The 27,584-nt window shown below is 42.2% G+C and overlaps 1 protein-coding gene across 1 annotated transcript in view; it reads right to left on the reverse strand.

The window, feature by feature from the left end:
• Positions 1 to 27,584, reverse strand: part of dst (dystonin) — a 100,440-nt gene that overhangs the window by 26,889 nt on the left and 45,967 nt on the right. The window contains exons 37-63 of the mRNA XM_085800261.1: positions 24,749 to 24,895; positions 23,349 to 23,437; positions 23,157 to 23,265; positions 21,156 to 22,567; positions 20,601 to 20,738; positions 16,958 to 20,531; positions 16,725 to 16,865; positions 16,384 to 16,599; positions 16,156 to 16,299; positions 15,836 to 16,072; positions 14,866 to 15,018; positions 14,523 to 14,756; positions 14,165 to 14,422; positions 13,103 to 13,651; positions 12,699 to 12,875; positions 11,669 to 11,792; positions 10,944 to 11,152; positions 10,521 to 10,838; positions 10,250 to 10,416; positions 9,984 to 10,140; positions 9,396 to 9,522; positions 9,153 to 9,203; positions 8,043 to 8,278; positions 7,734 to 7,863; positions 7,163 to 7,362; positions 6,577 to 7,075; positions 4,718 to 6,186 (exon numbers count right to left, since the gene is read on the reverse strand). Coding sequence (XP_085656387.1) covers positions 4,718 to 6,186; positions 6,577 to 7,075; positions 7,163 to 7,362; positions 7,734 to 7,863; positions 8,043 to 8,278; positions 9,153 to 9,203; positions 9,396 to 9,522; positions 9,984 to 10,140; positions 10,250 to 10,416; positions 10,521 to 10,838; positions 10,944 to 11,152; positions 11,669 to 11,792; positions 12,699 to 12,875; positions 13,103 to 13,651; positions 14,165 to 14,422; positions 14,523 to 14,756; positions 14,866 to 15,018; positions 15,836 to 16,072; positions 16,156 to 16,299; positions 16,384 to 16,599; positions 16,725 to 16,865; positions 16,958 to 20,531; positions 20,601 to 20,738; positions 21,156 to 22,567; positions 23,157 to 23,265; positions 23,349 to 23,437; positions 24,749 to 24,895 — 11,265 coding nt within the window. The remainder of the gene's footprint in view (positions 1 to 4,717; positions 6,187 to 6,576; positions 7,076 to 7,162; positions 7,363 to 7,733; positions 7,864 to 8,042; positions 8,279 to 9,152; positions 9,204 to 9,395; positions 9,523 to 9,983; positions 10,141 to 10,249; positions 10,417 to 10,520; positions 10,839 to 10,943; positions 11,153 to 11,668; positions 11,793 to 12,698; positions 12,876 to 13,102; positions 13,652 to 14,164; positions 14,423 to 14,522; positions 14,757 to 14,865; positions 15,019 to 15,835; positions 16,073 to 16,155; positions 16,300 to 16,383; positions 16,600 to 16,724; positions 16,866 to 16,957; positions 20,532 to 20,600; positions 20,739 to 21,155; positions 22,568 to 23,156; positions 23,266 to 23,348; positions 23,438 to 24,748; positions 24,896 to 27,584) is intronic.

Genomic DNA, 27,584 nt, shown 5'->3' on the forward strand with positions numbered 1-27,584 from the left:
AATAAAATCTACAAATACATATAGAGATTTAAAAAATAATCACACAAATGTAGCTACATTTTAAAAAATAAAGCTTTTAGAAATACAAATGTGTCAAACAATACAGTATACAAAAAAAAACCTGTATAGCAGCTTCATACTCCTTATAAGGAATGAAAGTCCAGTCTTTCAATACAGTCACCTATGCTAAAAATATTCCTCTAGGCTCTTCTTTGTGCATTGCCAGAACTTAATCACTAGTCCTCTGGTCCAAAGTGCTTCTTTTTCCCTGAAATCCCTGCAGCATCCATGCGGGTCAAAGGAAAATCTTCAGTGCAAAGTGAAAAATATCCACAGACAAATATCCAGCAGGCTCTACCAAAAAGCTGTGGGCTGCTCTGAGGAGAGCTGGTACTCTTGGATAAACAAAAAAGCCTGCCCTTTCTCTCTCATCGCTCCACTCGCAATGACAGACACCCTCCTGGCAGAGGGTTTCATGCCCCGCCCCCGCTCATTATTCAGACAACATCTGCCACAACTCCATTTGTGCTCAGAGCCGCTCCGGCACATGTTGATTGGTGGACACATGACCCTTTTTTTTTCCTCCTTTCTAATTCCCCCTTATGTCTGCATTGCCCATATGACTTCACTTCTAAGCCTTCTCCTGCATCCTGACACAATCACTCACTTTCCTGCTTCTTTTTCTTTCAGTGACTAAGGGAACGGGGAGGGGAAGCTGTACGCAACCGTTTTTTTTTACCTCACAGAAGAAAAAGAAAAAAGAAAAAGAAAACCTAGACCAGCAGGCAGCAGCAGTTCCCACTCTGGTGACATCACACCATGCTGAAATAGATACACATTTTTCCTTTTTTCCTCTCTTTGCCCTCTGTTTTCCTCTTGTGGACAGTTGCTGTGGACCCTGCAGATATTCTTAATTACTGTGGAATGCTGAGGGGGGCACAGGTCCCAGGTAATTTAACACCGACATTTCTGCCAAGTGCATGAAGGGGCTTTTTATGTCCAGTGACCGGGGTAGGAGAAAAAAAAACAGAGGATCGAGGAGATAATAAAAGGAATTTATTTTTGTTTCCTGGATTGTCCACGCCGCAGTAGCTCGGTGAGGAGCTAAGCAATCCCACCTTCTTTGTCCAGTTCCAGCACGCATGAGAAGAGACCGAAAGAGGACACTGGCAGAGATAAATAAGCATTTAAATATCTGGTGGGATTTTAAAAAAGGATGTTCAGCCACTGAAACCTGCATACTTTTTAAATATTCCGGCTTTTAAGTGAATGAACACAAATAATTCTTCTAGTCATTTTCTTGGCTGCTGCAGGTCCCATTGTCAACACTGTTCCAAATATCTTTGTGAAGTCCACATAAATTATTTTTAGCAAATTCAGACCAAAAGTTTCAAAGACCTGAGGTTGAAGAGAGGACACATTTTTCTGTTAAAAAGAACAAAAACAACTGAATAAAGCTTGTTCAACAGCAACACTGTGGTTCAAACAATCAGCCACAGAGGAGTATGTACAACAGTACAGGGACAACTAGGAGCCAAAACTGAGAGACAGACAGGGAGAGAAACACTTGCTCTTCATGTGGAAGAAAACAGAGAATTATGAAAATCTCACCAGTGATAAATCACAATGATCATTCTATCAGTAAATCGGACCACGTGGAGCAGTAACTTTTCCTAAAGTGAAGTAGAAAGAAGACTTTCCTGGATTACCAACTACTAAAACACTACAATTGGTGATTCATTTCAGTATCAGTTAATCTACCAAAAAATTTGTCATGATAGATGAATGAATTGAAAATCACAAAACAACAAAGAAACTTTTGCAAATCTAGAACCAACAACTTTGGGCTCTTGTCTCTAACAATCTAAACAAAAATAATATAACAATAACATATTTTATAACATATTATGAAAAACACATTGTTGAAAATGAATTTTCGGCAACTAAACAGATAACATTTAGGACTTATTCAGTTGTGAACGCAACATTCAACTACGATAGGTTTTCATGTCACTGTCACAAATGTGTTCTGGTAATGTAAAGAGGATTGTTTTCAAACTGATCGTCTGTCACTTCAGCTGATCAGTGCATTAACACTGAAGATTGAGTTCTGCACTGGAAACAAAGACCGGAGCCTTTGATGAATGGCTGAACTCAACATAACTGCCTTACAGCAATACAATGTGCACTCTATCTGTATAGAAAGTGGCCCATAGAGGGTTCATGTTTCACCTCGAGGAGAGTGTATCATCACTATGTGGCGGTGAGTAAGCAACACTACGTGGTCCAGTGACACTTTTTTACCATCGACTTCAATGGACTGGTTTAACTATAGTATGATTCAGGAGGTAGACATTTCTTTGCAAAGTGAAAGACACACTGATGTAATGTCTGAACAGTGAGAAAAGACACCCACACTAACCCCCAGTAGTGTTGAGTCACCAGAGCTGTTCTTTAAGGTACACTTAAAGACATATACACCAGGTCTTCCTCGCATCAAGCTTCCACACATCTCATGTGGAAAAACAAGAGTAAACACATGAAGTCAGGCATGTCTCTTTCAGAGCTTGACCTAAAATGGTAACAGCACATGAAAGAGGTGAATCCAAGTGCTGTCTTTTCTCTGTTTATTTCTTTCCCACCAGCTGCCAATAAAGCCCACTCACCTACACCCCGCAGTCTGATCCAACCGATATAATATGACAAAATAATTTCATGTTTTCGTGCTGGAATTAAATAAAGAGGCAATTCAAGTTTTGCTAAGTGTTGGCATGACAAAGCTCAAAGGGGATTTTTCCAGCAGCAGCTGAGGCCATGTATGCCCTCTCAACCCAGACTGGTGACAGCAACAAAGAGGGGGGTGAAGACACGCACCATGACAACACTGCTCCACAACAATTTGAATCAATCACTTCTTTAATAGTTCCCCTTCGAGGCCTTTGAACTAAACTCCACATAACAAACTGACTGACACAGCACCACGCCCCCGACTCCCCCACAGTGATACTTTAATCCATGTAACTCAACAAGGGGTTTGGGATGCAGCCCCACCATGGGAGTACAGCAACCTCTTAATTGAAAATAAATATCCCTTGACCTACATCTTACCATAGATCTGTGTCATTTGCCTATACATGGCAGTTTACATTGTTTTATTGTAATTCTGTCTAATACTATAAATGATAAAGTGTTTTTATAATTTCACCTCAAAATATAGGTTAATCCTCTTTTGGAAAACTCCACAGGAATTTATAGGCTTTTAAAATATTTTTGCATCTGTCTGTAAATCTTGCTAATGGCTCTTGTTTTATCCCTCACTGATACCAACAGAGGCCTACAGCATTTTATAGACAATGTGGAGAGTCAGGGCAAGTGAAAACAGACCATTAGGACAATTAGGGAGCTGTGCTGTGTGTCTGTGGCTTTGCATGAAATAAAATTTGCATGTTTAGTCCAAAGACTCTCAATACAATAAACAGATGCCTTAAGGAATCATTTCAGGAATAATCTAGAGACTTTAGGATTATAGAGCTCAATGACACTGGGGAACTATATAAATGCTAAAGAAAATCTTCTACTTGTGAGCACAAATAAAGAATTGCATAGCTAATTTAAATACACAACCTTAAGCATAAGCTTAAATGGACACTAACCCTGCACTACAGGGTTTCACTACATTTTAAAGACCACTAATCATCAATTGACCAACTGATCTATGTCAAGAGAGTCTAATTAACACCAGGCTCCTCTGATCTTAGATCCAACAATAATATCAGACTGTGAAGGTTCAGAGGTAAAACAACAGTATCAATGTGGGGAGATCAGGAAACAGGCCCAGCGTCATTAATGAATCAAGTGACGCCCTGCTGGTGACCACCTGGCTGTGAGGGTCCATCCCTCCCTGCACCACCATTGCATATGGGCCGCAGCTCTTTTGTTAACAGCAGATGCCCTGAATGAACCAACAGTCCCCTGAGGATTGCCGGCAAGTGTTCAGAATATAGCCTGCTGCTAATGTGCCTCAGTTTAAGGTTTTGTGAAAAGGAAGAATCTGAAATATAATTTGTACGATTCCGAGAATGTTTTGTAAATGTATAACAACATTAGATAGATTACATCTTTTAGTCTGGATGATTTAACATACATTAGCATTTTAATTTTAATCTTTTAATTTTTATCCTTAAAACTGTATCAAATGCATGTAATTTGTATTTTTCATTTTAAATTAAGTCAAAATTAATGTTATCATGCTATAAAAATGTTATCAAAATGTTTGCTGTAAATGAACAAATTGTAAAGGCATGAATGTCAATTATTGTATCTGTGTAGACATTATTGAAGGAAACCTCTATGTAAACACTACATTGAAAATAGTAAGGTTAAAGGTAAGAACCAGTTCAGTTCATGATCACAGCTTCATCACTAAAGTGCACAGGGAACTGAGCAGGTCTCTCTGTGTGTAGAGGTGCAAAGTCCCCGTGGAATAATTATATCATCATGTTCAGGACTGTAGCAACTTATACTGATCCCAAGAGAGCACAAAACAAACAGGTGCAAATGTAAAGAGCAAGCAGTTAACAGAGATCAGAATGCTCCTGTGATTTCACATATATTCAATCACACGTCTCATTCACTCAGAGGAATGGAAATGAAGTCATCTGAAATTCTGTATTTAGGCCCATGCGATGAGATAAATGTCAAAGAGAGGGCACAGTACCTTTAAGGCCTCCAGCTGTTGGTTGATGACGTCTGTCTCCATGCCGACCGCCTCCTGGGACGCCTCCTTGTCCACAGCTCTGCAAAGTTTATCTTCCATTTGGTTGACTTTGCCGTACAGCTCCTCTATCTTGGTGAGCGTGCTCTGCACCTGCACCTCCCTGCCTTTAGCCCTGTCCAACAGTTTACCACACTGCTTACTCAGAGCATCCAGGTCTCTCTTCAGGCCCAAGAGGTCAGGCGAGGATTCGGTCTCTAGCATCTTCTTGCAGCTGTCTCCTGCGTTGGCGGTGTTAGCCATCAGCTCCTGAAGCTTAGCCACGAAGCTCTGGATGCTGTCCTGCTGTTCTTTAAGAGTAGCCAGATCGAGATCCACAGGAGCCATGCTGTCCAGGTCATCATCCAGGTCTGTGAAACGGGTAAACATCTCACGGATGCTGTTTTGGAACTGCCCGATACCCTGCAGTTTACCCTCCAACACTTGGCACGACTCCTCTAGTTTTGCGTTCAGGGAGCCGTAGTCTTTCTCTATGCTGTCAGCCTGCAGTAAAAGATCTGTCACTCCATCAGCATCTGGGACATCCACCACCAGGTCCTTGGCCAAGCTCTTCAGGTGCTCTACGTGGTTCTGCATTCCCTCTAAACTCTTATGTTGGGCTTTCATGTTGGTCAGGTTTTTATTGCTGTGGCCCTGCACTCCCTGTGATTCATAGGCATCCACCTGCTTCTTAGCTCCTTCCAGGTGACCTTGTGCCTCCTTGTAGGCATCATTAAACTCTTTAACCGTGTGTGAGATCTTCTCCAGGGAGTCCCTCTTGCTCTGTAGACTTTCTGCTACACTATCCATTCTTTTGCCAAGACTGGCCTTCTCCTCCTTTATAGCTTCAGTGTCTGCGTTGGCCACCTCAAGAAGGCTATCTGCAGCCGCGTTGAGCTGCTCCGCCATCCCTCGGTGCTTGTCCACATCCTTCTGGAGAGCTTTCACCTGAGAAATTGAGGTTTCAACAGCAACGGGGTCAACGGTGAGTTTGACTTGGCCCTCGCCCGCTTCGCACTCCTGAATCCACGCGCTGAGCTTCTCGGCATTCTCCTGATACTTCAGAGATCTCTGCAGAGCGGTCTGGAGTTTATCGGCCTGCTCCACGGAGCCCTTCTTCACCTCCTCCCAGTTGGAGGAGAGGGTCGTGAGCTGCCCTTGTAGTGCCAGCTTTTCTGCGCCGTCTGTGTTCTGCAGTAGCATCTCCCCTTCCCCGACAATTGTGTTATAAGCCTCTTCATGTTCACCAAGAGTCTTCTGGAGCTTACTGTGATCCTCTATGGCCTGTTGCAGGATGTCAACTTTAGCGGAGATGGGCTGAGGCTGAGCCTGGTCCTGGAGCTTTTCACCCAGCCATGACTGGAAGTCTTTGGAGGTCTGATGGAACTGCTGAGAGCTGGCAAAGGTTGAGTTCAGCTGCTCAATCCTTTTTGCTACAACAGAGAAATGTGACAAGTGGTGAGTTAAATACTGTAACACCTTTTACACAAAAAGCAGAGCCCCTAATGCAGCACAATGGTATAACTGCAGGTGACTTTCCTAATGCATTCTTCATTTCTGATAAAAGTCAGTCATCAGTCTTTGGACCAACTATGACAGATTCAAATGTCGGGAAAAACAAGTTGTAAAAATGTTGGCAAAACAAGTTCAAACAGAGCCTTGATCAGAGTGTAATATAAGAGCAACAGATTACAACAGCTTCGTCTTTTGGGAAGTTGTTGTCATAGAATAAATATATTCTGCAGTGATTCAACACTAATAGAATCATTTCTTCTTTCCAAACATTACAGCACTGCATTATTAGGTTAAGTTACAAGGCCAACCTGTTTTCTCTTCCAGCTGTTTGAAAGGCTTGCTGACACTCTCCAGCTGCCTGGCTAAGTCTGCTTTCAGATAGTCCTCGGTCACCATCGCCGTGAGCTCTGCGTTGATGGCCTCGGCCTCCTTCAGCTTCTTCTTTTCCTCTCTCAGCTGAGCCGAGATGTTTTGGACGTCCTCCAGCTGCATCTTCACGGCGTCGGGTTGGGTGCTGTGGCCCTGGTGGTCGGTGAGCTGACTCTCCAGCTGAGTGGCGGTCTGACTGAGACTCCTCAGTAACTCCTGAAACTGCCCCGTCTTCACCGCGGCCTGGTCGATGAGGCCGTCGCGCCGGTCCAGCTGTCCCGTGAGGCCTTGCCACTTTTGGGTGACGCCGGCGAGCTGGTCCCTGACCAGCTTCCCGCTCGAAGGATCCTGGTTGTCTGAGGAGCTCAGGATGGCCGAAGCAGCTTCCTCAAGTTGCTCATATTGAGGTTTACGACTCTTAAATTCGTTCTGGAGGATCTATAATCGAGATATCAAAGTTGAACGATGCATCAGAAAACGAGAGGAAATACAGTAATTGTCCCCAGCAGCTTGTGTCATGCTTACCTGAACCTGCTGCTTCTGCATTTTCAGCATGTTGGGATCTATGGAAAGGGGCCCAAGGACGCTCATCATCAGCTCCTTCTCTGACAGCCACTGACCAAGCTGCAGCTCCGTTGTCTGGAAGATATCCAGGTTCTTGTTGGACTGTTCCAGGTGCTGCTTCCTCTCCTCGACCGAGCTGCTGACATCGGCCCAAGCAGCATCTGAGCAGGAGGGCACAACAATCACACCAGACTTCATTAGTCAGCACAATCGCACCTTCCCATCCACTGTCCTACTGTTCACCATGCGCACCTCCCACTGTGCCGAAACTTGGCACAGCAAATGTGTTAATTTAACTGGTGTGGCAGAGAGCAGATGCTGATACAGGTTCACATTGTATTACATGTATGTATGTGGTGGATACAGTTGGTCATATATCTCAGAGAGTACATGCTGTTTTGTAAAAAACCTTTACTCAAACACCTCAGTGCCGTAATGGGATACATTTCGTCGGTGAGACGCAACATACCTCTGACAGTTTCAGTGACATAAATTACCCAGGGCCATCTGGATGCAACACCTTAGTGCATACCTATTTCTGCCAGCATCTGCTTCCATTTTGCCGCCTCAGGGGAGTTTGGATGAGTCTTAATCAAGTCAAGCAGCTTCTCTCTGAGTTTCTGGAGCTGCTCCTTCTTTTGCTTCATGTCGTCTTCAAACGCCTGAAATAATAAAATAAATCATCTTGAAAGTTGAAGCCTTTTGATTCCCACAAACAAAATTGTCACATGAGTATCTTATTCACAACAGACCAAAGTCACTGACAACTGTGTGTACTGTAGCTTTGGCGCATAATTTAATGTAACACTTAATTTGGTGTGCAACAACAACGGTTCTGTACCTTCTGCTGCTCGAGCTGTGTTTTCACTGCATCTTTCTCTGTGGCCGTGTTGTTCCACGATGCTGCAGTCTCTTTCATGTTCTTCAGCCATGTCAACATGTCCTCTGTCTCTTTTTGGGCTTCTTTCATCTCCTGCACCGAGCCGCTCAGCTCGGCGGCTCGGCTCTTGAGCGTTTCTCCCAGACTTGTGTATCCCTCGTTGACGAATGACATGTTCTGCTGAATCGTCATCAGCTCTGAGGAGATTCAAAATAATTCCATCAAGTTTCCTTTCTGGGAGTACTGTATAGTAGAGTGTCATAATGAGATTATGATAACAGTGAGGCAGTGTTAATGTAATAGCCTTGAGGTGCAGTATGTTCAGAATATGAGCAAAGAAAATATCACCAATTCCTTGTAAAAAAAAAAAAAAAAAAAAAAACACAGTAAAATTGTTTGTGTGAGTGTGTAGGCTGAATTTTAAATGGTGCTCCCCTGAAAAGACATAATTATTATAAAATGAATACTTGGATGCATACTACACCCAAAATTTAATTATATCATAATTCTCTTGTCCACATCCAGGACCTTAACTGCTTCTCCCTTAACTGCCTCCATTTTTACCAGGGCCCACTTTGCTTTACCAATATTGTAGCTTCTAACCTCATGTCAAACCATCACTTGTTTATTTCTGTCATGATGCTGCTCTGTAATGTCACACTGATGACAGCTGCAGTGAGATTTTTCCATCTTTCGGATTCTGTAATGATACGACTATCACTGCCAACGTGCTTTTAGAAGCAGGACTCAAAGTACAGCACCGTGAACTTCTGTAAAGTTTGATGGAAATGTAAAAAAAAAAACTCTCTTTCACCATCACTCAGTATCACTCGTCCTGTGGAGTTTGGTTGAGACTTATTGTCTTACTTAGGGAAAAAAAAAAAAACCCTGTCCATTTCTCAAACTCATGAACTGAACATACTGTTACTCAGATTTTCAAAAGCTGCTATTTGCTTGGCATTGAGCCACCACAGTCATAGCAGTGTTTCGAAAACCGGCCATGATACCGTCACAGCAGACCACAAAGGCTGTATTTTTCCACAGCAGCAACCCACATACACACTTCATTACCTTTATTAGTTAGGTAGGAATGGCTCGCCGGACCACCACCATTAGTAAGAGCTGATGCAAAGACATGAGACAAAGCTTTGAGTGAAGGACAAGACAGACTGACTAGGACTGCTGGCAAAAGATCTTTTCCATGGTCTCTAATTGTTAGTGATTATATACAGTACTCAGAAGTGTGCCCAAACACCATGCTTCCCATTCCACTGAATGATTCAGACACATGAGGTTAGGTGTGCTGTCGTTTACCTGACTTGTTCGGAGTCTTTGTTTTGGCAGGAGATGTGAGGAAAGTAATGAGGCTACACAGCTCAGATCCTTTGCTGTTCAGGTCTTGGACAGCAGGGCCTTTGGATATCCACTCATCTAATAAACCCTGATGAAAGAACAATCAGACAGATAGATGGTATTTATGGATACAGATACAACAGGTGGCATTTGTAACACATAGAAGTACAGTAAGAGGTGAATAAAGTAAAGAGGGATATAGGATCAAATTAAATTAGATTAGATTCAGGATATATTCTAACATCATGGAGAAGAAAGTACAGTAGTTCCTCTGCTCCACAATGTTCTATTTCACTCCCAGATCTGTCTTGTGTGAAAACTTACCATCCATCTGTCATTCTCTGGCACAGAAAAGCATGCTGGGATAGGGGGGAGTTTAGGGAGGATATGAGTGTTTGTTAAAACACACTATCTATCTATTTGCAGAACACATAAGCAAAAGATGGAAAGTGGAACATCAATGGCTTCTGTCCCAGCATTTTGACTGCAGTTGGATGAAATAAATATAGGAATGACACTTTATAGTTTTTTATTTATCTCATGACTCACGGTGACAGTCTGCAGGTCCTTCTCCAGACTTTTCTCACTGCTGCTTGGCTGAACTGCAGGTACTTTCTCACTGGTCTCCTCCAGCCACTTGGTGAGTATGTTGGCTGCAGATCTGAACGCTCCCAGCTGGTCTTGACAGGATGAAACCTCTTCCTCTCTGTAGCAGACAAGAATCAGTCATATCATGCAGCCATGTGTAAAGTAAGTAATTGGTAAAAGTGGAAAGACAAAGATCTGGCTCTTTCTTTCCCCATGTCACAACTTACTTCTCTTTGACGGTGTCTTTAAAAGTGGTGAAAATATTGGAGATATTGTCTATCTTGCTCTGGATCTGGGCTTGGTTTCCATCAGGATTTATTTCAGACATCTCTTTGGACAGAGTGTTCAGCTTCTCCAAATCACTGGCATGTTCAGCCATCTCAGCTTTAGTATTCTACAATGAAATAAAGAGTAAAATAGTCAGTCAGTCTTTATAAAAGTTTAAAAGAAGTCACCAAATATGTAAATCAACTGGCCGAGTACCATCAGTACGTCTACCTGCATTAGCTCAGACAGTTCATTGAAGGTTTTCCCTGGCCCGTCTGTCTCATGTAAGTCTTGCGTACGCTTCAAAACAAACTGCTGAACTTCATCTGCAACCGTCTCAAAGTCGTCCACTTTTTCTTTCAGCTGCTCCAGTTGAGAAACTTTCTGCTTGTGCTTGTCACAAGTATCAGAGAATCGCTGAGACAGAGTATCCATCGTAGACTGCAGGAGCGCAGCGGCAGATGGATCTGCCGTTTCCACAAACTTCTTCACCTTGGCTTTCATGGCTGAGATGCTGCTCTGGCGACTTGCAATGTCCTGCTCTAATGCCTTTAAATACATAATGGATAACAGCAGAATTGTAAAACAGAGATAATGTTAATAAAAGTTACAGTATTGTTGTTGCACTAGTAAAATAAAGACAAGAATACACACTGCTTCTTTGCTGAGGATGTCTCCAATAGATGCAGAGTCCAGGGGAATTTGCCCTTTCTCCTGGACACTGGCCTCCACTCCCTCCATCCATCCCATCATTTCATCCAAACCATCCTGGACACTCATGGAGCGAGTAAGAGTGATCTGCAGTTTCTCATTGCGATCACTTACAGACTTAGACACGTTGTCATAACGCTCCACTATATCGTCTGCAAACACAGAGAAGGATATCAGGTTATATATCAAACAGAACACTTTCTCACTGTTTGTGATGCAATGTGAAATAAACATTACAGAGTAAAGCACAAACTTATGTGGAATTTATGGGTTTGTTAAAGCTATAATTTTGGCAAAGGAGTGGAGTCACCAAGTTTAAGAAAAAGAAAAGCACAGTGATTGGGGAAAATGGACACAAATTAAACACCATAAAATCACAATGTTTGTGTGTAAATTGTGGAGAAGAAATGGTGGAAGCTTTGTGATATGTTGCCATGTGTTTTGTGTGCAATCTAATGACAGTCTGCTGGCTTCAAGACCGTCCCAATTATTGCATGTTTTTAAACATTTTGCTGTACTACAGGGTTTATTAACTTCAAACTGTGTAAAATACTTTTTGATGTCTGGCAGCGTTCAATTTGTCAATCAAAGGCTTTAAACCTATTGAGTGTGATTGATGACACATAGACGGTGTAAGAGCTGCTCCCTGCTTTGATTATGTTCCTCACCTACTGTCTCCTGGATCTCATCTGGGTTGCTCAGTAGGTCTCCTTCAGACGTGATCAAAGACTCAGCTGTTTTGCGTAGCGTGTCGATAGCAGTTTGATGTCCTGTCATCTGACCTTGTAGGGCCTGTGGATGAATAAAAATGAGGAAATCAGAGAAAATAAAACTACATCCAACTGAAAAGGAGCCCTCTTTCAAGATTTATTCTGTCGTGTGCGGGTTATCCATTTCACCAGGGTGATGGATTGAAGATAAAAGCAACAGAGTGATGACGTGCAAGGATGTCTGGATAACAAATATGTAATATTGACTCGTTCCACAGATACAGTTGGATGTAGCTGCCTGCCTCGCTTGTTACATCTTCAGAAAAGCCTAGGAGTTCTGCAGTGATTTGTAGCCAAAGACAAAAGTACAGTGCTCTTTGGTTGGCTCACAGGCGCCTCTTATCTTGGCATATCTATGCCGTAAGTCACTACCTCCCTACAGAGAAATGTTGATTCGAACTGCAGCCAAATCTTTGACAGAGACAGCTTTGTCAGCCGAGTTTCTTATCCTCTCGTAGGGAGTATGCAAGATACAAATAACTAAACTACTCACATGTGGGTCTGAATTTGAACAGGCAGCTAAAAATAGCTTTGTTGTACTTAAGTCGGTGGAAACACTGTACGTATATGGTAAGGCAGGTCTATTGTGTCATGACCCTATAACCCAGTAAATGCTCCAAGTTCTGCGTGTGTTCTTTCTAAATAAAGCTATCTTTTATTTCTTTACTTGGATCATTCATAACCTAACATCCATCACCAACCAGCCTTTATGAACTATAAAAAATCATTTTCTCCATAATTTAATGCATCACATGGGAGGAAAAGATCAAAAGGTTTTTCATACGAGTCTTAAGAATTACAGAGAGTTCATAGAAAAACAAAAAGATCACAGTCTGAGACAAATCTGAGCTTTTCACCACAAAATTCTGAGGCTGGGCTTTATACCAAGACTAGACCTAAGCGACATGGCCCTGGCAGTGTTTCTTGCCTTGGTCTCTTCCAGCTGTTTTTGCAGTGTTTGTGGGTCAGCTGCTATGGCCTCTGATTGCTGCTTTCTCGCCTCCTCCTCTGAGTTGTTGAGCCACTTCAAAAGACTTGAGCTGGAGTCGTCATATTTCTTGTATTTGTCAACTACATCTTTGAGGTTGTTGCCAAGCTGATTGCACTGAAACAAAGGAAGAGAAAATATACTGTGTGTGAGAAGGTACACAGATAATGACATGGACAGACGCAGTACAGTACATCTAAATAAAAATGTCAATTCACTCTACTTGCAGCAGAGGCATTACACCTCTGCTGGGATTTCTATAAAGACAAATGCTCCCACCCAGTGGCAAGAATAAGCCACTGCAGCCTCTTATGATGCCACTGAAGGGATGCAGGCTAAAATACCTGGGAGTGCAGGGTTTTATAGCGACTTGCAGCTGCATCCAGTTTATCCTTGACAGCAGAACAGGTTCCTGAAGTGTCCACACCCTGGAGAGCATTCTTAGCAGCAGGGTCACCCGCTCCACAGGGTTTAGCCACATCCAGCACCTTCTGCCCTGAAATAGTGATGAAGCGAAGGTCCCCTTTGTGAGAAATCACATCCTCCGAGAAGCTCTTCTGTCTCTGGAGTTTGTCACTGAGGATGTTGAGGGAGCCTGCCGGAGCGCCCAGCTGCTCCATCTCTCCTTCTGCCTGGTCCAACCAGGACTCGAACTCCTCGCAGTCGTTCTGGAACTTCTTCAGCTCCTCCTGGACACACTGCACCTGCTTCATCTGCTGTTCAGCCTCTGTCAGCGAGGCCTCGTAGCGTCCCTTCAGTTCCTGGATGTTCTTCTGCAGTTTCTCCTTCTCCTCTGGGGACAGCACGTTGGCCTGCTTGTCGAGCAGAGCCTGAGCTGACTGGGTGGCCATGATCAGATCCTGCTGCTGGGACAGAATCTTCTGATGATGAGCCTAAGAGAACAATAAAGACTTGAGGATAAAATGCCAACACATGGTAGCAATTATTATTTCTATTCACATGTTTTTGGACATTATGACTTAATTTATACCCTTCTATTTTTTTAACATTTCTTGCTGTTTGTCTTCACTTGCTTCAGATGCTGGTCTCCATTTTCTCCTGTTTCTTTAACCCCAAATTTTGAGTTAGTTTGATACTATTAAAACCATCCTCGTATCTATTTTGTTGACATATTTCATCACATGTATGTACGTTTCACAAAGTAATGCATATCTTCAGCTCAATATCCTCTAGTGGGAAATATCTGGTTTCAGTTTGAGCTTTTTCTGGATAACAAGATTTAGTAATTACATTGTGACCTTTCTTTGGCAAAGGTGCTTTTATAATTTTTGACGTTTGCTGTTAAGAGATTTAGAAACTGATCATACTTTACTTGACTATTTCGACATTTAATTGCTTCTTGTGTCTTTTATCTCAGAGGTTAAGTCAAGTCAAACCAACCATACCTTGACTTTGTCATATTGTTTATCGAGATCCAGGGAGGCGTCGTTCTTGCCAGAATCATTTTCAGTGGTCTGCAAAGCGTTTCCATTGGCATCGTCATCCTCTCCTATCAGTCCCTTGGCCGTGGTTTCCTCTGGCAGGTTTCCATTCTCTTTGCTTATATGGTCAGTTTGTTCGTTCTCATTCCCAATGTTGGATATCCAATCGAGAAGACCTTCGATTTTGTTCTTACTTTCTTCAAGCTGCTCAACAGCTGCTGCCTGAAATGACATATACATCACGTTAACAAAAATCGTGAACAAAGTTACTATGTTTAATTTTGAAGTATGTTTGTTTCAACACATAAGGAGGTAATCTGACCTTTTCACTTTCCTGTTTTATGGCCGTCGTAACAACCTTCTCTAAATCTTTCCTGGACTCCTCAGCCCGCTCGTTGATGAGTTTGGCTTTGTTTTTAGCCTCTTCCAATTTGCTCTCAATGGCGGTGATCTGATCTGGTGTCAGCTTGTTCCGGTTTTCGTCAAGGAACTTTTTAGTACTTGTGATGACCTCATTCAGGGCGCTGGCATTTGTCAACACGTCTTTCTGCAGAGCCTTGAGATCAAACAGGCAAAGCAAGAAATAGCACAAGGATGAAATAAAGCTGCTTTTTTTACCGAGTTTAATATGTGCTTCTTACATACAAAGATTATGTTTTTCAAACCTGATGTTCCTGCTGGTACTGCTGCAGATCTGTCACACACTCAGCGTTATCAGACTGTTGCTGATGACCAATCAGGCGGTTCTCTGTCAAGGTGAGATTATCACATACTTCCTCCAATTTGTCAGCAAACTCCTTGTGTCTCTCCAATAAAGACTGACAAGAATAAATGAAAAAAAGAGTTGGTATTAGAAAAAATTTAGACTCATCCACGCTTAAAAAAAAAGATTCATATTCATCACTATTCATAAATCCCTGTAGTCGGAACAGTCAGTCAGTATTTGGGAACAAGAACATCAACATTGGGGAGACGAGCCAGGCACACAGAGGTAACATGCAAAATCTGCTTTAGAAAACATTTTCCTTTATCGTAACCGGGTAAAACTCTTGTATGCTGTAAACATGCTTGTTCGCCATTCGCCACTTTAGTCTTGTGATAGTAATAAGCAGACGGACATAATATTGTGTCTGTTAGTGGGTTTGATGTGGGTTGAAAGGGTTCCAACAGGAAAATGTGCATTTTTCCACTGTTAATTGTTCACTGCTGTCTTGAGCCCTGTAGAATACAACCAGCATAAAGGTTAGTGCACAGGAGTGATCAGGGACTTGAGCATGCAATGATGTTATTTCTCCAAAACATTTAGGCCATTCACAGTAAAACACCTAAAATCTGGTCCCTGGGGGAAAAAAAGCAAATAATACAATTTTGACAAGATCTAAATGCTGCTAGTAAAAATCATCAAAATCCAATATTTGTTCAAAATACAAAATGTTTGTTTCCTTTTTTTGATATTTCACTCTTGTCTGAGGTTCAGATGTGTCAAACCTGATGTAATTTAGATGAATTATACAACCCTTCCTTAGATCAGTTCACATGGCTCAACCTCTATGAAAGCATTCTTGACTATGTTACTTTTAGTTCAGCAAACCAATGCAACCTCTGTGATACTTTATAGCATATCCTCAGGCAGACCTTCTCCTGGTTCTCCCTCTCTCTGGTGTCCATTAGGACATCTAAGGTGTTCCTCTGTGTAACGAGCCCCTCTGCCTGGTCCCTGAAAGCTCGCTGGGTGCTGCTAAGGACCTTGAGGAGGTGGCTGCTCTGAGCTGGACTCAGGAACTGAGCATGCTCAGAGATAAAGCACTGGACATCAAATGTTACATCCTCTAACTTCAGCCTTGTGTCTTTTAGCAGACTGCTCTCCGTGTCCTGGAACAAGACAAGATGGAAACAAGATGAGCATGTTGTTGTTGTTACTGTAGACATTGAATTTAGTTGACTTAAAAAGATACCTTGTTCTGCTGAATCAAACACTTCAGTGTGTCAATATCACACATATCCAAATCCATGCCCTGCATCTCAGGGTTGTTTTGAATCAGGCCCGCTAGTTCTTCAAGATCACTGAGATATTTCTGGTATGTTGATTCCAAATGAGCCTAAAACCAAACTCAAATTAGTCAATGGCTGATGCAAATGTTACATACATCACTGCAATGAAGCTACTAGCAAAAAACACTGACCTTCCCTGTTTCCATCACTTTCATCAGGAAATCACTCTTTTCTGTACACATCTGGGAAACAGCAGTAAAGTTTTCCTCTAATTCCTGACACGTTGAAGCTAAATCTTGGTGGATTTGTTCAGGAATGTCGTCATCAGCAGAATTCAAGAGCTGTTTGGCCTTCTCCATGTCATCTGTCAGACCACCAGCCAGGCTAGAAAGTCGGGACTCCAGACACTGACCACAAAAGCAGACACATGTGGTAAATACATAAAAAAAAGAGGATTCTCTGATATCAAATGATCAAATATTACACCACAAATGTGGAAGACAAATGTGTCTTAGATATTTCATTGTTTAACCTGGCATTCCTCTAATTGGATCTGCAGTTCTTCCATGTTGTTGCCCATTGGGGCCTGGATCCCAATTTTGACTTCATCTAGAACATCAGCGTGATCCTGCAGTCTCCCAACACACTCTAGAAAATCCTGGATGGACAACAGCTGAGGGGGGAAATCACAAAACAAGAAGAACAGGTGTTAAAAATGCCAAAAACCTAGGGACAAAGGGGTTAGGTTAAACAACTTTGATTTACCTTATGTTTCCCCTCCTCATTTTTGCAGGTATCCGAGTTGGCAGATGATTGAGGAGATGTTCTGTGACTATCAGAGTGACAGACAGCCTGGTCATTCTCTCTGGACCCCTCACCCTCTCCCTCTGAGCTCTCCTCCTCGATGCTCTCCAGCATGTGCTGGCGGTCCTCCTGAGAGTCGCCCCCCAGAGCACTGGACAGAGTCTCCATCACTTCCTGAAGCATTGAAAGGTCCTGGCTTGAGGAAACCGTCTTAAGAACCTGCAGTAGTTGTAGCTGGATGTTTGAAACGTCTGAATGATCTGTCTTCTCATGAACTTTGTCTTCCTCCGGTAGCAATTCTGGATTGTCTTGTTCCTTGTTTTTCAAACAGAGTGTGCTTTGCTTCAGCAAATCCACAAGAAGATCTGGGTGACAGCTCTCCGGGAGCCCCTGAGGTGTGTCTCTCTCACCTTTGTCTAAGGCTTGCGGCATAATCTGAGCCATAGTGATAGTGTCTTGAGTTTTTGAATTTTGTAAATTACCAACAGCCCCCTCTGTAACCGTGCCCTCCTGATCATCTATGTGTGTCTTTGGAGCATTAGAAAACACAGATGCAGCTGAAGAGGCAACATCAGATGTGAGGCTGCTGTCTGACAGGAAATCGGTAGCTACCTGTGGGTTTTCAAAAGCACACACATCGAAACTATTTCTTTTTGGAAGAACATCAGATTCTAACTCTTCTCTCATTCCAGTTTCAGACTGTCCTGACTCGATGTCTGATGATGCAGTTAGTTGATTAAAACTGCAGACTTGTCTATCAATACGTGTATTTTCCTCATGCCTTGACACAGGGATCTGCTCAGAATCACTGAAAATGTCCTCATGTTGCATCTCTGGGGAAAGCCTCTCTGTGTGTAACTCAAGGTCATCTGCACTTCTGCGCTCCGAGTCCAACGAATCTTTACGAGTCATTACTGTTGGAGTGTAATCCTCTGAACTGTCTATATCGCAGCTCTTATGACTGATGGTATTTGATGCAGAGATTTCACTGGAAACGGCAGGTAACTGAGAAGACGAGTTCAACTGCTCATGTTTCTGACCATTTTGAGAGCATCTGGGCTCAGATTCAACACTTAAATTGCTTTCTGAATGAAGAGCTGCTTGCTGAGGTAATGTTATTCTGCTGCCATCTTCTGTAATGTTTTTGTCAGTGTTACAATCACCCTTGGAAACTGAGGTAATTGCACTTTCAACTAAATCTCTGTGCGATGAGTAATCTATACTTGGAGTTGGCTCATCGTCCAAACGTAAGCGAACAGCACTTGTGTCATTCTCCACTCTACTCTCCTCAGACAACACATTGCGGTGTGGTGAGGTCATGTCTACGTCACTCTTACCAACTGTCTGATTACCCAGTTGGGGATTGTAGCCAGCAATGAAAAATTCATCATTCGTGGGCGAGCCATCATGTTTACAAGAGAAATCCACGAGAGTCTGACTCTGTGGATTAGTGTTGCTATCGGAGGACCTGTCACTCAGGCTAAAGGGATGTGACTGGGTAGTTTCAGAAGTGTTTTCCATCACTACACCGGATACATCAGCTCTATCGGCCGGTTGGTTATTGATTAATTCCTGTGACTCAGTGTCCTCAGCCAATAAAGGCAACCTGTCTGTTTGATGGATGCACTCTGCAGTAAACTGACTCCAAGAGGCGGGTGAGATCATCATCTGAGGCTCATGACCACTAACTGAGGGAGGGGAGCTATTTGCTGTATTACTCATTTGTTCTACATTTCCTCTTGTCACACCATCTAATGCACTTCCGTACTCTTTCTCCTCATCCTCATCTGTGAAATCAAGCACCATAGCAGCAGCCTTCTTTTCAGGTGGCTGCTGTGTTTTTTCAGCTTCATCCATATAAATTAACCCCAGATTACGGTCAACTGACATACTCTGGCTACTCTTTTCTCCTGGGGAAAAGCTGGCTGTGGAGTCTAAGTTAAAGCTCTTAACAGCATCAGGGGCTAATGTAGACTCCAACGACTCACTAATAGTAATGGAGCTATCAGATCTTGACGGGCTGTGCTGTTCCACTGACGGAATAACAATATTTGAGGATATGGATCCATCTGACAGTGCCTGTTTTAAAACAGACATTGTGACTTCCTCATCACCTGCATCGCTTTCATCCGACAGTAGGTCAAGCACTCTCAGTAGAGTCATTTCGTCAACCAGGCCCTTACTAAGAGCTAACTCCAGGTCATAACGTCTCCCTGAGGTGACATCTAAAATGCCCCCTTCCTCGATTTGTGCTTTCAGAACACGAACAACATAGTCTTGCTCACTTTCGCTCTCCATAAAATCCTCAGAGCATAAACTCTCAGTTGGGTATGTATCGATACTCTGTGGTTCACTGCATAGTGACTCAGCATCACAGAGCGGTAGATTCTGAGGTCCATGCATCCTGGAAGGTGAGTCAACATTTCTACTTTCCACAGAACTTAACCTGGGAAGGACTAAAACCCCAGGAGAAGTTGGTCTATCTAGACCTTCACTCACATCACCTCCCACATCAACCTGTACAACACTTCCACAAATTCTCTCTTCTGACTTTGCCCAATTGCTCATATATGTGGTTTTCTCCCCTCTATCAGTCTGTGTGGTATCAGAAGATTCCTCAAAAGGATCTTGTTTTAGAGCCTTGTCCTGTGTATAATATGTATTTTCATCAAAGGTAATCATCCCTCCACTGGCTGAGGACGCAAAGTCACAAGGATTGGGGCTGTGTTGCGTGTTCTCATCAAAGGTAATTCTTCCTTTGCCAGATGAAACTAAATAATGAGGATCGAGAGCACGCTGTGCGTTTTCATCAAAGGCGGTTCTTCCACCAGCTGAGAAAGTAAAATCATAAGGATCACAGGCGTGTTGTGTGTTCTCATCAAAGGTGAGTCTTCCACTGGCTGAGGAAACAGAATCATGAGGATCAAATGAGTGCGTGTTTTCACCAAAGGTAATTCTCCCACTGGCCGAGGAAGAAAAATCAGGGGTATCAAGATCGCGATGTGTGTTTTCATCAACGTTTATTCTTCCACTGGTTGTGGAAGTGAAATCATCAGGACCAACAGTGTGTTGTGCATTTTTGTCAAAGGTAATTCTTCCACTGACAGAGGAAGAAATATCACCAGGATCATATGCGTGTTGTATGTTTTCGAAGCCAGTTCTACCACTGGTAGCTGATCCGTCAAAATCAAGTTTGTGTTTTGAGTTTTCACCAAAGGCAACTCTACCATTGCCAGAAGAAATAAAATCATGAGGATCAAGAATGTGGTCTGTGCTTTCATCAAAGGTAATTCTTCCACCAGCTGCAGAAGAAAAATCACAAGGACTAGAGATGTGTTGTGCGTTTTCAAAGGTAATTCTTCCACTGGTGGAGGAAGAAAAATCATCAGGATTACATGTGTGTTGTTTGTTTTCATCAAAGGTAATTCTTCCACTGCCAGAAGAAACAAAATCACGAGTAGAAAGAGCACGTTCTGTGTTATTGTCTAAGGTAATTGTTCCAGTGGCAGAGGAAGAAAAATCACAGGGATCAAATGTGTGTTGGGTATTTTCATCATAGGTACTTCTTACACCAGTTGAGGAAACACAGTCACGAGGATCAGAGGTGTGGTACGTGTTTTCAACTACTGTAATTCTTCCATTGGCTGAGGAAGAAAAACCACAGGGGACAACGGTGTGTTGTGTGTTTTCACTGAAGGTAATTCTTCCATTATCAGATGAAACAAAATCATGCGGATCATGAGTATGTTGTGCATTGTCATCAAAGGTGATTCTTCCACCAGCCAAAGAAGTAAAATCATAAGGATCAGAGGTGTGCTGTGTGTTTTCATCAAAGGTGATTCTTCCATTGCCAGATAAAACAAAATCATTATGATCAAGAGCATGTTCTGTGTTTTTATCAAAGGTAATTCGTCCAGTGGCAGAGGAAGAAAAATCATGAGGATCAAGTGCGTGTTGTGCGTTTGCATCAAAGGTAATTCCTCCGCTGGCTGAGGAAGAAAAATCACGGGGGCCGAATGTGTGTTGTGTGTTTTCAGTGATGGTAATTCTTCCATTGCCAGAAGAAACAAAACCATGAGGATCAAGAGCACGCTGTGTGTTCTTATCAAAGGTAATTCTTCCACTGGCAGAGGAGGAAAAATCATCAGCAGGATCAGAGGTGTGTTTTGCGTTTTCACTGTAGGTAATTCTTCCAGGGCCAGAGGAAACAAAATCACAAGAATCAAGTTTGTGTTCATCTGTTTCCTCATTTATGCGCAGTGGTTCACCTACATCTGACTGTTTGCCAATATTTAAAGTCAGACAACTCACATTTTTCTCTCTGTTCTCAGAAAATAGCAGATCATCAAGGAAGATTTTGACTGTCTTACTCAGTTGTTTGTCAAGTATGAGGACCCTCTGTCCGGACTTCGGATCAATGTAACTGTTCAGTATTAGGTAGGAAATGAATAACTGCCTTGCCTCTGCTGGAGTAGGGATGTTGTCAACTTGTAAGCAATCTGCCGCATGGTAGCATCCATCGATTGTGAGTTTTTTATACATGAGCCAAGACGAAAACTTTTCATTAAGGTCATCAACATCGGGGGCAGCGTCAGGAATTTCTATAGACTTCAAAAGCTCTGCTGTATAACTGTCAATCAAACCATTTTGGACGGCGAAGGTGATGTCTACTATCTCTGAACTGCCTGGAATGTAAAAAGCCGCTATTTTTTGCCGATTAGTGAACAACGTGCTGGTAAACTCACTGGTGGTGATCTGTTCATCATACTGGAATGAGGTGGACACAGTTTGGATTTCCCCAGAGTGCGGCAACACAAGTCCCATAAACTGCTGCTGATTTCCAAGCACAACAAGTGTGCTGTTAGACATCATCATATCACACTGAACAGCTGCATCCACCTGTAGCCTGTCACTGTTCTGGGGGGTTTGGAGGTTCCTAATGTCCTGTGACACTTCAGCACTTACATTTTGGCCTTCTTTGAGGTCACCTACATCAACCTGAAGTCCTAATAGCCTTGACATGTTCTTCTGCTCACTTGAGCCCTCGTAATCAGACCTTAGGGTGTTGATATTCCTTCCTGGTCTAAGTGATTTATTTCTGCTGAGGCATTTTAAGATCAGTCTACTGGCCTCACAAGGTTCATCCTCCTGCTCAGGCTCTAAGGGCGACACATTTTGGACACTGCTAGGGTTTATCATTTCTTGACACGTCTTTTGTCCCTCAAGAATCTCTGCATAGACGGAAGGAGATATTAAACCACTCTGAAATGCATTCTCTAGGGTAAGTGTGTTCCCTGTGTAGCAAACCTTCACTCCATCGCTGTCTTGTTTGACCTCTATCACCTTGATGACAAGGTCTTCACATGCAGGTCTTTCCCTAGCTGATGTTATGTCAGAGAGGGACGCTGAGGAGGCCTGTGAGCTGTGTATGCACTTATTTGCATCACTGTAAATGAGATCTTGTTTGAGAGTGTCAGAAGTCAGGAGCTGGGCCTCTGGAAGAGTGCTCCAAATCATCTGATCAGTAGGGCAACTGATGATGTCAGTCCCAAGCAAACCAACCCAATCATCCTGCAGAAGAAAAAAAATGACAAAATGAATGGATTGGATTTAACTCCTAGAGAAATCTGTATTATTAATGTAAAATTTCAAACTTCAAATATTCAAAAGCAAGACAAAATCTGTACTCACCACCACACAAACACGGGCATATTAAAACATCATTGTGCACAAGTGCAAGACTGCATCAGGGTTGCAACAGGAGAGTGATGATTAATACACTTAAAGCTATCATGCATCTGGGATAGCAGTTTCCAGCATCTTGCAAAAAGAGGGTTGTTAGTCACATCACACACTGTGGTGTTATCTGTTATAATCCTAAACTTTAAGAGAACTAAAGCACATTGATAACAGTGAAATGTAAGACCAAAGCCGGGCGCGACTAAGCATGTTCACAGCATACGTGGATTTTTTGTTTCAATTGTACAAATTCTGTTTTCTGACCCAGTGTAAGCGATGCAAAAGAGAACTGCTGACACTGTACTGAGATGGGGGGAAAAAAGGTTAGTCATGCAGTTGAACATCAGGTGGCACTGTTTTCTAACACATTGAAAGACACAAACGCAATCCACTCAGTGGAACAAAGAGCCCAGTGTCCAACCTCTTCTGCAGAGGTTGTCTGGTCTGAACACTGCTGGGAGAGTTCACTGTATGCCTGGTTGAGAGCCTTCAGCTGCTCCTGGGCCTGCTCTCTCTCCTCTTCTGTCATTCTGTAAGGCAAACAAACAATGAGGATGAGAGTTTTAATAGTGGATAAAGGATTTTGCATATGCATCACAGCCACTTTGCTTACTTGTCACTGTGTTTGTTCAGCATCATTTGTGTGGCTCTCAGTGCCTCTGCTATTTGTTCCTTCTTAGTGACCATTTCCTCAACTGAGACCTAAAACATCAAACAGAGAAATATTAATACTTTAACTTTTCAAAGTAAAAATGTGACTGAAAAATGACTGAATAGATGTGTTGTAGGTTGCAGGAAGATACATAACAAACAAAGTAAAATATAAACTCCTGTCCATATCAATGCAATCCAATAGAACTTAATAAAACGTTGACTTTCTCAAACATAAAGGCTAGGAAGAAGACTTTCAAAGCTATGGTCTGTTAAAGGACATGATTTTTAATATTAAATGTTGGATTGGACCGCAGAGGGTGTAAATATTGTCCAGTCCTTTAAATTGAGAGACAGAATATCAAAAAGACTTGTGTTAAGAAACAGGGGGAGAGACTGTTCTATAATACATAAAATTAGGAAGTCAAAAGCTTTCATTATTACATTGCAACTGTTGTGTTGGATCATGTACAAAAAGGTGAATTAAACATTACTTTACTTATATGTATTGAACAGGGCTAATGTAAATACTGGAATAACTGGCAAGACAGTTTAAATAATTTTATCTATGTAAAATACACATAGATGAGCTCAGTTTTAGTCACTGGTTTTAACTCATACACTGGCCACGGACATGCAAACCAAGTTGCAGATATACATCACGTCATGCCATGCCAGTATGGCTTTTTGGAAATTTATCATAGTTTCCTTAATGCATGTATATTATCTTTTCTCTTCTTTTACAATGGACAGAGAAAATGCCAATCAATGAAAAGCCCTTCCTTCAAGATTCATTCTGATACTTTTCAGTACTATTACATTATATGATCATTACAAGTGATTTTTGTTCCAAATTCAATTCAATTACCAATTATCTTTATTTATATTGAATAATGACAGTTTTGGACAGTATGTGTTATGTACAGAGAGACAGCCCAAACATCTGAGCTTCATTTTAATATTTTCATAACCTGTGGGTCTTATTCAATTTATTAGTCTGTGAGGTTGTAAGTATGAGGTGCTTGTGCAACTTGATCATTTGGTGCTATTGAATCAAATGAATAATAAAGAATACAAAATAATACCTTTATGATACCAAGAAAACGGGGTATCGATATGATAATAAGTTATTATAACCACTGCCTGCCCTACTGTATAATGTAAAATATATAAGTAAAATGAGTTTTTAAAAAAATGATAGAGTTTTTATTAGAAATCATACATCATGACAGCAAAAAGCTGTGATATCATTTTGATTAGAAAACAGAATAAAACGAAGAATTGGATAATGTACAACAATCTTGTGGCAGCAGATTAAACCAGTACATACCAAAAGCATAAAAATCAATACATATTGTTTACCTGGGGTTTATTAGAAGCATCTGTGTTGGCATTGCTATCTCTGAGAGCATTCCCATCATTGTTCACAGTCTGTTTCACATTGGACATCCAGTGCAACAGTTTGCTAACTTTATCACCATGCTCTCTCTTCTCCTCATCAACAGACCTCTACAATCAGAACAGATGAGTTTTCAACAATATTATTAAAAGAATACTTAATGTGGGAATCCTGAAAAGGAGAAACATTGTAAGACTACATGTGTTAACAGACTATCAAAGCTTAAGAAACATTGTCAGTTCCATCAAATGCACAATTAATGTGTCAAGCATTCAACTGAGAAAATAAGATTAACTCCATTGCTAAACATGAAACCAAAGAAAATCAAATTTGCAGATTTTGATTTCATGCTATGGACAACCACACATTTACAAATGTTTACTGTCGATATGCCCAAATGTAATGAAATGTTGATTTGGCTCCAAAACCAAGAACTTTTGTTGCCTCCAGTAAGCGTAACCCTGTATGGCAGTCATACACACTTCTTTCAAGTGCCTCTCTGAAAGTGATTCTTCTCTTGGTCTTTGGACAGGTGAGACTTTTGGTGTGGAACTTCTCATCTTTGAGTACTGTGGCAGTAACTTTGTCAACAAGGCCGCTCTGAATGACTTCCTCAAGTGAGACTCTATCATGAGTGTCAGGATTAATCAATCCTCCAGTAAGGAGCTGGAACTCGATACAGCGAAACCCGGCATCATTTGGGAAGAGACTTTCTTGAATGGCTTGGGGAATAGACAACGTCTTTGCAGTCTTTGGGTGAACAATGCCATTAAATGCTTGTTCAAACAGTTGGAGCTGCTGACTCAGTGCTTCATCTACAAGGCCTCTTTTGACAGCCTCAGAGACTGGAACTTTCTCCCCTGAAGAGGGATCGCAAAGACCTCCAGTGCAGGCCTGAGCCTCCAACAGCCTTACGGTAGTGGTTCTATCAGTAAAGCCCTGTTGAAAACCCTGAAGAACTGACAGCCTCTTTTTCCGAGTGATGTCCCAGAAGCCAGCAATGGGGCTGTTAACATCATCCACAACCACCATTCTTGAAAATATAAGGTCTGCAAGCTCACAGATACTAAGAAGCCCTTGGCGATAGCTGTCAAGCTCAGATTTCTCAAGAAACCTCTGACTTAGAGCAGACTCTAGACAAAGTTGTCGGCCACTTCTGACATCAGTGATTATGTGAGTTGGGCTTCCAATGGCATCAACTACAGACTTTTCATGCCATTCACATTCCTGCTTTGACAGAAACAGATATGTCTTCTTGTCAATATATTTCCCCTTGTATGCTTCGTACGCTGACATTTCTGTGCCACAGCTGCTGTTGACAACAGACACTCTGTGAGGACTCGTGGGAGAAGTGTTAGTTAGATGCCTATCACCAAAGGGGAAGAGAAACACACAGCCATCGATGTCGTAAAGGCATGTCTTGAGTATTTCAGAGTAGTATGCTTTCTGTCCAGTGTCAGGGTTATGGAAACCTTTAGGGTTGCTGACTGGATCGTACAAACCCTCCAGAGTTTCCTTGTTTAAAAGACCCTGATCAACAGCAATGCTGGCTGGTACCCTGACACCAATCTGTGGGTTGATCAGTCCTCCAGATGAAACTTGGACTTCAAGGATCTTCTTGCCTTTGTATCTATCAAGAATCCTTTCCTCAATTGCCTGAAACACAGACAGCTTTTTGCCAGCATGGGCATAGCCACTGACAGCTTTCTCCGCCTCTATCAGTTTATCTTGCAGACTTGTCCCTATAATACCTCTTGCCAGAGCCTCAGCAACTGAGTGTGTTTGTCCTGTGGCCAGGTCTGTAAGGCTTCCTGTTGCAGCCTGAGCTTCAAGAAACTCATGTGCATACGTTTTTGCTAGGAAGCCCTTCTCAGCAGCCTCTAGAAAGGATATCTTTTTCTTACTGGATTCCACATACACTCCAGCAATGGTAGCGGGTTTACCAGTATATTGAGCAAGCACTTCCTCCATTGTTATGAAACCCATCTCCAACTTACGCAGAACCTGTCCATCCAAGAGCTTGAATTTGATTAAGTCTTGAATACCTGTGCTGCCTTCGAGCATTTGAGACGTTGAATATGTCACACTCAATTTCCCCCCACTGTCTGCTGAACCTTTCTCTGCCATGTTTACGGTTTCATGAGTCTCTTTGGTCTGATAGATTCTTGTCTTTGTACTTTGACTTTTATTTGGCCGTTCTTCTGTTAGACCACACAGAGCCATGTATCCATGTGTTGTCACGGTCATGCGCTCATCAGGTTTGATTTGGCTCTTTAACACATTTTGCATGTCTTTTTGCAGCAGAGTGGGACCACAACCACTCAATGCTTTCTTTGTTGTTGAGTCATGAAGGTTTTGGCTGTGGATGGTTTCAATTTTGTCTTGTTTGACTTGTTGCAGTCCTTCAAGACTATTTTCTGTCTCCATTGTTATGACATATTTATGACTAGTTTGACTGACTTCCGGTTTATTTGTCCCCTGGTTGTCAGTTTGCATCTTGAGCTCCAATGTCAAAAGCTTTTCCTGAAGACTTCTCACTTCTTTGACGTATGACTCAATTTGTTCCTCAAGAGATTTCTCCTCATTTGCCCTGAGTTTCAGTTTCCACTCACTGTCTGTCAACAGCTGTTTAGACTTGGCTGACTCCATTGACTGTTCATTACAAAGGCTTTGCAAAGCACTTATTTTGGAGTTGAGTTTTAGTTTGTCTTCTTCCAGTTGGATAATTTGGGATTTTGCTTTTGACAAGTCTTGGGTGAGCTTTGATCTTTCTTCTTGCAGTTTGTCCATTTTGACCTG

The sequence above is a fragment of the Trachurus japonicus genome, chromosome 15, assembly GCF_045865225.1.
Source record: "Trachurus japonicus isolate A0001 chromosome 15, Traja_1.0".
NCBI classification, from domain to species: Eukaryota; Metazoa; Chordata; class Actinopteri; order Carangiformes; family Carangidae; genus Trachurus; species Trachurus japonicus.